The 10,422-nt window shown below is 37.6% G+C and overlaps 1 protein-coding gene across 1 annotated transcript; it reads right to left on the bottom strand.

Moving 5' to 3' along the window:
* Nucleotides 1–7,518: 7,518 nt before the first annotated feature.
* LOC145247264 (uncharacterized) lies at nt 7,519–9,388 on the bottom strand. The gene is made up of 2 exons (XM_080108870.1): nt 8,148–9,388; nt 7,519–7,682 (listed from the first exon to the last, which is right to left on the bottom strand). Exon 1 carries the CDS (start codon nt 9,366–9,368, stop codon nt 8,541–8,543), a length of 828 nt encoding a protein of 275 aa, XP_079964996.1. The 5' UTR covers nt 9,369–9,388; the 3' UTR covers nt 7,519–7,682; nt 8,148–8,540.
* Between the last annotated feature and the right edge of the window lie 1,034 nt (nt 9,389–10,422).

Raw genomic sequence — 10,422 nt, 5'->3', positions numbered from 1 at the left:
CCCCATCAAAAGTCTTTGCGTTGTTTTTACTCTCAACTTTGACCATTTCAGCTTTGTTCATGCACACAACGTTTTATTAAGTAACGTTTTATCTGATAAAGGTGGGTAAAAAAAAAACAAGCTAAAAATAAAACGAAAGTTTATAAAAACGAAAGATAGAAAAAAAAAGAAAACAAAATGGCGGAAGCACGGAAAGCATTGTGACGTCACAGCTGTTTCAATTAACCTTAGCAACTCTATTTAAAATCGTGGGGCCACATCGACCAACCTCGATGGTGACTCACAATTTCTTTGACATGGAAACACAGTCGTATTCGATTAAATGTGACTCCTCGATATAATAGCGTATAATAATATGTATTAATAGTATGGTTCTGAAATTTTTAGATGAGGATTGATTTTTCTGTATTATTTGGGTTCTTTGGACTACTGTTCTCATTTTTAGTGTTGTCCGTAAGGAACCAGGGCGTAGTAGATAGAGTACTTGGTGAAATTCAGTTGTATAAGTTACATTTCTGGAGATTAAAGATCAAATCCTCAAAAATGCAATTGCAAATTACTTAGAACTTTTACCCAGTCGTGACTGACGGAACGAGAACATAATACAATAGTGGATATACTAGTAGAATATCCATCTTAGGATATATTCTACTTTAATCCTTGGAGTAATATAAGCAATAAATCTAGTTTAAAATTATGATGTTAATTTATAGTAGTTTGGATGGCACTCCTCTAAATGATATAAATTACAAATAAAAATTAAAAAAAATAATAAACACAGTCCAGACCTTCACTAGTTGAGTGCAAAGAGTGCTGGAATCTAAGATAGCCTTATTGACACCCAAATTCCAGCGAAAACCAATAGTTGTTGCCAGCAAGAAATCAGTTGTAAACGCAAATTCATTTCCAAAAAAGAGGTGGAGCACGCAGACTCCAGGAAACATCATTGGTTATCATCAGTAAATAATCTCTGATAATGTCCTGTGTGAGAATAATAATAATAATAATAATAATAATAACAATAATAATAATAATAATAATAATAGATGTCATATTCCAAAAATCACGTGGAAATAGTACTGATTCTAAAAATCAGGTAAATAGATCAAGTAAAGCTGAGGACTTATTTGTCACATTTCAAAAATCACGTAAATAGATAAAGTAATGCTTAGTTCTTATTTGTCACATTCCGAAAATCACGTAACCTGATCAAGTAATACTGAGTGCTTAATTGTGGAGGTGAGAAGAGTGATAAGGTCGCTGGAATGTTAGGAAAAGATACTACACGTTGATCTTAGCCAGAAACTAAGTAAGAAAGTAGTTTCCCTCCGGCATTATCTCCTCTTTAAAAAAACTAAAATACATTTTTAAAAAAGCGGCACGGAATATATTTCGTCCTTATTTGTCATATTCCAAAAATCACGGAAGTAGTGTACGTTTTGTTGTCACAAGCAAATCTCCCAAGCAATATATCCGGCGTTTTTGTTTAGCATTAGTTAAAATGCCATAATCGTTAGTTTCTTTTCTGTGTGTGAGGAGGAGGGATGATAAGGTCGCTGGAATGCTGTGAACAAATACTACACTTTAATCTTAGCCCATAAAAACAACAAATCAAGTAGTTTATCGACCAAGAAAAATTAATAACGATTATATATATATATATATATATATATATATATATATATATATATATATATATATATATATATATATTTAATTATATATATGATGCTGTTTGAGTTTCGATTGATTTCACTACGAATTTTTCCGAATATCACGATGTAAAAGATTTCTCCAGTAATAGGTATGTTTAAAAGCAACTTTTTTTCACATTGTTTTATACGGTCCCGAGCAACGCCGGGTAGCCCTGCTAGTTTAATATATAAGCAGCAAAAATGTGTATGTGTCTGTTTGTGTTTGTATGCCTACCAAAAACTTTTGATAGACGCATTAGAGCGTGACAAAATTGGTATCGTTAGAAATATCGACCGATCTCTTGGATCCTAAAATGCCTAAAAATTGGCAAGAAAGATTAATTCTGTGCTGGTTAACCGGGTCGTTTTTTCCAAGGAAGTGTCCGTTTTTGCATTGCTATTTTTGCGATCTCAACGTAAGTTTAAAAGGCGTTATTTCGAGGCATGTGACGTTATAAAGTCGCCGTGGGCGAGACAGCTAATGCGTTTTGTTTTTTTTTCACCTTTTTCTCTTTTGCGTTACAGGTTCGAGCCTGCCTGCCCACCCGGCTTTTTTCTTTTTTCACTCCTACGGACACTCGCTACTATTTTGATTGAAGAAAATGTGTTTTTTAGGGCTGGGGTGTGTTAATCAATAGCCTTACTATACCACATCTCGACATCAGGGCAACGCGGGGTACCTATGCTTGTCTAATATATAAAAGACAAAATGTGTGTGCGCGTCTGCATGTGTTTGTATGTCTGCAAAAGACTTTCCACATATCAACGAACACTGATAAAATGTATAGGAATATTGATTTCTTGGACGACAAATATCCAAAAACTGGCCAAAAACATTAATTCTTTGACCGTCAACTGGGCCGTTTTTTCCAAGGAGGTGTCAGTTTTTGCGTCGACACTTTTGTAAGCCATTCACGCCTAGTGATCTCAACGTAAGTTTAAAAGACGTTAGTTCAAAAGCCCGTGACTTCACAAGTGTGTCGTGGGCAAGACGACTAACGTGTTTGCTTTTATTCACCTCCTTTACCTCCTTCGCATTACAGGTTCTAGTCTGGCTACTGTGGCTAATTTTTCTTTTTACAATCGCACGGGTTTGTTTTTAGGGGGTTGGTTGCCTTACTATATCACCTCTCCACACACGGGCAACTCCGGGTACCCATTCTAGTATATATATATATATATATATATATATATATATATATATATATATATATATATATATATATATATACGTATAACACTTTCTGTTTTAATATAAATATCAACAACACAAAGTTAATTTCGAATATTTCAATACTGCAATAGAGCTATAATACTTTAATATTTTTCTGCTTTATTCTTCACTGTGAATTAACACTCATTATGTTCGTCCAAAAAAAACAAAGTTTTTTGAACAAATGTGTGTCTTCTTGACTGATCTTCTCTTCGAGTTCTCGGCGTCATTAGTGGCAGTTTCTTCGTTATTAATTCTCTCCTGAGTATTAATTAGATGTTGTATAAAATAAGCGAACGACACATATTTTTTATAAAATATAAATGCATTTTAATTTGAAAGGGGCATTTTAATAACTTTAATATTGAGAGGGCACGACGCGTCAATCGCTAGTAAAAATCGGATCTCAACCTTTTGCGAAGAGGAAGATAAGAGAGGGAGGAACATGAATACATATTTTGTTATTATATTTCAACAAATTGTTCTTAATTTGAACGTTTACGAAGCCGATCTCAGTCAACATTGATCTAATTTTTTAAACCAGAAATTCATAAAATCTTGGTGAGAAATACACGTCATTTTGCATTACATTGTAATGTTACTATTGTAACGTTACGTTCTTTAAATATTATATTATATTGTAACCTTATGTTCTTAAAATATCATACTATATTATATTGTAACGTTACGTTCTTAAAATATCATATTATATTATATTGTAACGTTACGTTCTTAAAATATCATATTCTATTATATTGTGACGTTACGTTCTTAAAATATCATATTATATTGTAACGTTACGTTCTTAAAATATCATATTATATTATATTGTAACGTTACGTTCTTAAAATATCATATTCTATTATATTGTGACGTTACGTTCTTAAAATATCATATTATATTATATTGTAACGTTACGTTCTTAAAATATATATTATATTGTAACCTTACATTCTTAAAATATCATATTATATTATATTGTAACATTACGTTCTTAAAATATCATATTCTATTATATTGTGACGTTACGTTCTTAAAATGTCATATTATATTATATTGTAACGTTTCGTTCTTAAAATATCATATTATATTGTAACCTTATGTTCTTAAAATATCATATTATATTATATTGTAACGTTACGTTCTTAAAATATTATAGTATATTATATTGTAACGTTACTTTCATAAAATATCATATTATATTATATTGTAACGTTACGTACTTAAAATATCATATTATATTATATTTAACTTTACCCAACACGTTGTAGCCTTAGTCACAAAGTAGACAAAGAATAGGAAAAAACTTCAGTTCGTTTTTTTCTGTTGTAACAACATTTATTTCACTATTCTGCTACCATGCGTGACCTCTCGTTACGACTGTGACATCACCCACGTATCTAACGTGCTCTCGGACGTCATGCATGTCTCTAAGGTGATCTTGAACGTCATCCACGTCTCTAAAGTGGTCTCCTTTTTATCGTCTTTTTCCTTACAGTGACGTCATTTCGCATTTCGTATGCATGTGCATACGCGCGTCCGTGTTCTGTTACAATAACGATAACATAAACCAGTCACGTAACAACATACCTTCATATGATATGTTAGCCAATGTCTTATCTGAATATTACAGAGTTGAACGATAAAGTTGTCGCTCAAAAGAAAACAACACTACAGCTTTATTTAATAAACAAAAAACTTTAATAAAAAAAACTTTCATTGAAAAAATCAATTCAGGTAACTTGATTATGTAGTAGAGCTGACATCTATTCAATGTAGCCGCCTTCAGCATCAATCACTGCTTCGATACGGCGAATACTATGTGCGTGTCTTTTCCACAAACGCCAGAGGGAGCTCAGCAAATACTCGGTGAACGCCGGCGATGACACTGGCTTTGGTGTTGTGAGAGGTCATGTTGGTGATGTTCTTGGCGTATAATCAAACGAAGTAGTCTAGCGGGTTCAGGTTAGGGAAGGAGGGGAACCAGTGAGAGAAGGGTATAAAGTCGTAGCATTCCTTCTGAAGTCAAGTCTGGGTCTCTTTGGATTTATGGGCCGGCGCCGTCCTGCTGCCACACCTAAAGTCTGCAAGCGGTCACTTGATTACACCAGGTGATCACCACACTCTTTAGCATATCCAGGTACACTTTGGTGTTGATTTACAAGTCGACTTCGAGGACGTGAAGTGGCATCACTTGGAACCACACTAAAGACCATAACCGTGACCGGAAACATTGTTTTCATCGCCTTGGGAACGTTCCTGTTATTCGTGGCAACTCAAAGTTGAATTTTCAGGGTGCTGGCAATGGTCCTGTTGTCATAACTTAGATCAGTAGACAGCGTGAGAAATGTACAGAAGTGCATCTCCGATCTCACTTATTGAACATTGTGTAACTTTCAGACATGATAGAAGGCTCCTGTCGCTCTTGGGATTTGTAGACAACAGGCCAACTAGAAGATAATCTGCGACAAAAAAAAAATAAAATAAAAAAGAAAGACGCTTTTCATCAAACGAAAATAAAATCATGTCTTTTCTAGAGCGACAATTATATCGTTCCACCCTGTAATATGCGGAACCTCATTGGCAACAATATGGGCCAAGTAACGTATCTCCTCGATAAACAGAACATAATTTATTTCTAAAATAAAAAATATGATTTTGACATTTTCTCTGACTTTGACATTACATTTGACCTAGATATACAAAAAATTAATCAGTGCTTCGTTGAATCATGACAGATGTTAACAACGTTTTTGGTAACGCTTGGTCAAGCCATGTGGACGCTTGGCTTTAATGCGGTTCGTCCCCAGAACGACGAAGACCATCTGATAATCCTAAAGATGATGGGAGACATGCGATGGGAGTTTGCTAAAAGTAAAGCTGCGAAGCGCAGAGCCAGCCTAACTCTCTCGTCCCAACCAGTCTGATCCAGCAGAAGGACAGGTTCAACACAGCAGGGGATCAGGTGGAATGCAAGAGTTGCAGGAAGTTTTTATGTTCTCCTACACACAGCGCGTGGTATACCTAAATGGTTACCTATATAGTACTGGCCATGTTCAACGTTAGTTAACTTTGTTGATCTAACGAGAACCGGTGCGTTAACGTGATTATGCCGTATTGCCGTGTTCGTTTCGTCATATTTATTGACTTTTTTTTTTAGAGGTTCTGGCTCTTTACTCATTCAGCTCATATATTCAGTCGAGGAAGCGAACATGATGCCGAATAGGAGATTGCTTTTGACTAGAGCAATTTAGTCGCCGGAATAGATAGACATGAAAAAAAAAAGTGTGTGCAAAGTGGAAAGTTGGACATTGTCAAAACGGCAATGGTGGACAGATAAATCCGTGCTCAGAAGTGGCGGAGAGGTTAATGAATACGGAGTCTTGGAAAATGTCCCATTCTTCAAACTGATCGGGAAACAGCTTATTTCCTTCAAAGTAGAAAAGACCAAAAGCTTTCACTGGCTATCATGGAGTCACACAACAGACACGCACATATACATACTTTCGGACAGGTGCGCATACATACACACTAGAAATAAAAAAATATATATATATGCACTTAAATAAAAGGTGATTGATTCACGTGATTTGTTCTACCCCCCCCCTCTCTCTCTCTCTCTCTCTCTCTCTCTCTCTCTCTCTCTCTCTCTCTCTCTCTCTTTATATAACAGGCTGTCCGGCCTTGCCCAGTCGTAACATAAGCTTAAATATGATACTTTAATTAATGTACATATTTACAATGCCTCCCCATGTGACATAGTTAGACACCAGGGTCATTTTTTTTAACGTGGAGAAAAGGTACAAAAATAAAAAAAAATGTCTCAGTCGTGAAGGACTGTTCCTTCACTGAAAGAGAACAAAATAGAAGAACAGATACTACACTTTGATCTTGGCCAAAACTGTAAATGTGTGTGTGTGTGTGTGTGTGTGTGTGTGTGTGTGTGTGTGTGTGCGTGGTCACGAATAGGCTCCAATATGGTTGACTATTTTAAAAAACTGATTACATATAATGATAGAAGATGTATCGAGACACAGGAATGGGTATGTTTGATCTGGCAGAACGGTGGTTCATTAAAATTGTGGGGTCTACGTTCGCGCCTGGTCCACAAAGTATGGAAATAAAAAATTTAAAAATGAAAAATAAACGTTTACAAGTGTTTTTGATATAGATGTGCATAAGAATTCTTTGATAAGTATGTTTTGACTTAAATAGGGATGGTATAATAAAATTGCGAAGTCTGCGTTCGCGCCTGGTCTCCATAGAATGGAAATAGGCACAAACTTTAATAAAGACTTTTCATATCTATCTGCGTAAGTATACTTTGATAATTATGTTTCAGTTTGAAGAAATATGGTATAATAAAATTATGGGGTGTTCGTTCCCGCCTGGCCTCCATAGAATGGAAATATGTCACAAAGTTTAACAAGGTTTTTTTAATATAGATCCACAGAATATTGTGATAAGTGTTTCAGTGTGAACAGGTATGGTATAATAAATTATGGGGTTTATCTATTTTATATTTACTTTCATCATATTTTGCTTTGGTTTTGATACCCCCAAATTCTAAGCTATCTCTTTACAACCCTTCCTTTTCGTAACCTATCTGTTCTGGAACTCGCGGCAGTTATTCCTCAGAATCTTGCTTTCAGGTACCTACAATACCGTATAGCAGTCAACTTTAGAAAGCGTGCGTTGATCAGACAGATAAACTCAAATCAACATAACGAAAACAACTGGTACGTTGAAAACGTTTTATTAATTAGGTAAAAAATCTGAAACAAAAACAAAACAAATAGTTAAAAGGAGAAAACATAATTAAACAAAAGGAAATAATACATGAAAATAATTATGTTTTGGACAGGCTTCCAAATTAACAGATTCTTGGATATCTTATCATTTTCAATCAACTGTTAGGTGAAAGTCCGTAACAGTTAGAAAAGTGTCTTTTCTTTTTCTTATTATTAAATCGTTAGGTGAAAGTATGGAACGGTTATGTCTCCTTTTTACAAAGGTTGTTATTCTAGTGCGGTGCATAAACTACCCAACGCCCATGAAATAAAAATAATAGAAGTCTGAGAAAAGATATAAGTTCTGTGCGAGCGAAGAAGGAAATAATTAGAATTTCTACAAATTAAGTGTGGAAGTCACACACTAGATTAAATAAACAGAAACAGGGTTTCAAGTTCTTCGTAGAAGAAATAGCTAGGTAAAGGAATAATAGGATGTACTAAACGTACCTCATGGCTTAAACGGGGAAAGCCCAGTTCATGGAGTCGAGCAAAGTCAGTCTGTGTAGTTTTGAATTCCGCGGTGAAAAGGAGGGAGGAGGGACAGAATCGCAGAACGAGACTAAAACGAGATCCCGTGGATAGCGACATGACATTTTTTTTTCTTTTCTTTTTTCATTTGGAATGCCTAAACGGGTAAGTTTTCCATTAAAGAAAGATCAAGAAGGGAAGAAATAAGAAAGAAAACTATATATGAAAAAACTCGCACAGAGATGAATGAGAACGAGGCCCGAGGCACCGGTGCTCTTAAAGCGTGTGTCCCTTGTTAAAAAAGGGCCCGGTCTGAAGACAGAACACTCCCCGTCCAATTGTTATTTATGCAATTGCACTAATAATACACCATCAATGTGCAGGCAAGGGCTCCATTGGAATCCCCCGGTCTTTTAATCGGTCTTGGAAGGATTTGTTTTGACATCGTAGAAGGTCAAGTTCTTCTCCTAGATCACAGGGGGGAAGCCTTGCCTGTAGGGTTTTAATTTCATACTTTAACTTTTCAATTTCGGCCTTTTGTCCTTCTGTGATACGGACCAGTTCAGAGACCCGCCCATCTTCGACCTTTTCCTCTCGCTCGAAATTGGTGAGTAATTCAGCATCGTAGGCCATGGCACCAGCTGGTGCCGACGTCGTCTTTGGTAATGATTGGTCTTTGGTTACACTTTGTGGGTTGTGAGCTTTTTTCATGGGTTGAATCTTCGTTCCATGTGACACATTTTTATTGGATGCACTGCTTTTGTCTAAATTCTTGGTGCTAGACACTTTCTGGATGGTGCTGTTTGTAGAACCTTTTAAAACCTTTGACGGTTTTGTAAAGACGACATTTTTGTCTTTTTCCTTCAGAACCTCTTCGTTATTAGTTTTTATGGAATCCGTCTTTGTACTAGTGGTACTGGTAGTAGTTGCAGTAGTAGTAGTATTGGTAGTCGCAGCCGTATTAGTATTCAACTTGGATTTATCTGTCAGTAGAGAGAGTTTCTTCTGGCGCACGGCAAGATTTTCATGACTTTTACTGAGATATTGCTCCCCAAATGGAGTCCCTGTTGGCTTCTGGTATGCTGTCGAAGTTGAACTGGTGCTGAGGCCAGAATTTTCAGATTTTGATCGCATTGGACCCACAGTATCGGCTGCAGAATTGACAGACCGTGGTTGTCCAACATTGTTCTGCTTCTTCATGAAACCCGGTCTCTGACCAACCTTTTTCTTCTTTATCGTTCTTTCAAGACAAATTTCGCCCACCACGCTCCATCCTAGATCCAGTTTCTGGGCATAGGGGGCACCGCGCGGACCGTTGATCGTTCTCCGGACCTTGTGGGCGTCAATGACGTCGCGTCCCAGAAGTAGCAAGATGGGTGCGTCCGGATCCAGGGCAGGCACCTCATCTGCGATGACCGCTAAGTGAGGCAGTTTCCGCACCACGTCGGGTGTCGGTATCTCAGACCGGTCGTCTGGGATCTCATTACACTCAATCAAGGTTGGCAGAGCGTATGTGGTTTTCCCGTCGAGTGACCCCACCCTGTATCCTAGCGCTCTTCTTCCTGACGTCTCCGTGACTCCGGCACAGGTTTTCAGGGTGTATGCTGAGGTAGGGCCCCGGATGTTGAAGAAGTCGAAGAACTCCGAGCGAGCCAGGGATTTGTTGCTGTGCTCGTCGATCACGGCATATGCCTTAAGTGACTTTTCTTGTTCACTAGTATATATGTTCACCAAGCAAATCTTGGAGCATGATCGTCCATTTAGGCTGTCTCCACAGATTTGTAAACAATTGGTCGAGACATCCTCCTTCTCCCCGCCGTGCAACGGCATGGGTTTGGCATTGGTTGGTTGGGGTGTCGGGTGTGAATGCATCGAGCTTTCGTGGCTGTCGCTGCCACATTCTGTGCATTGTAGGATGGCCTTGCATTCCTTCGCCTTGTGGTCCGTGGTGGAGCAGCATCGGAGACACATCCCATTTTGCCTAAGGATGTCTTTCCTTTCAGACAAGGGTTTTTTCCTAAATGCCCAGCATTTTCGGAGAGGATGAGGTGTGTTGTGGATGGGGCATAGTCGGCTGCAGTCCTCTGCTTTAACTTCGATCTTATGGACGGAGACCTCACCGCGACTCGTCCTTTCGTGCCCTTTAGGGGATTGACTGTCCATTGTCCGATAGAAGCCGGGGTCATTTCGGTCATCTGCCTGCTGTTCGATGAAACCAACAAAAACGGAGAAAGGGGGGAAGGACACTTGGTGT

Source organism: Euprymna scolopes, chromosome 25 (genome assembly GCF_053919585.1).
Source record: "Euprymna scolopes isolate OS-2025 chromosome 25, ASM5391958v1, whole genome shotgun sequence".
Taxonomy (NCBI): domain Eukaryota; kingdom Metazoa; phylum Mollusca; class Cephalopoda; order Sepiida; family Sepiolidae; genus Euprymna; species Euprymna scolopes.
This window is presented reverse-complemented; position numbering and strand designations above follow the sequence as displayed.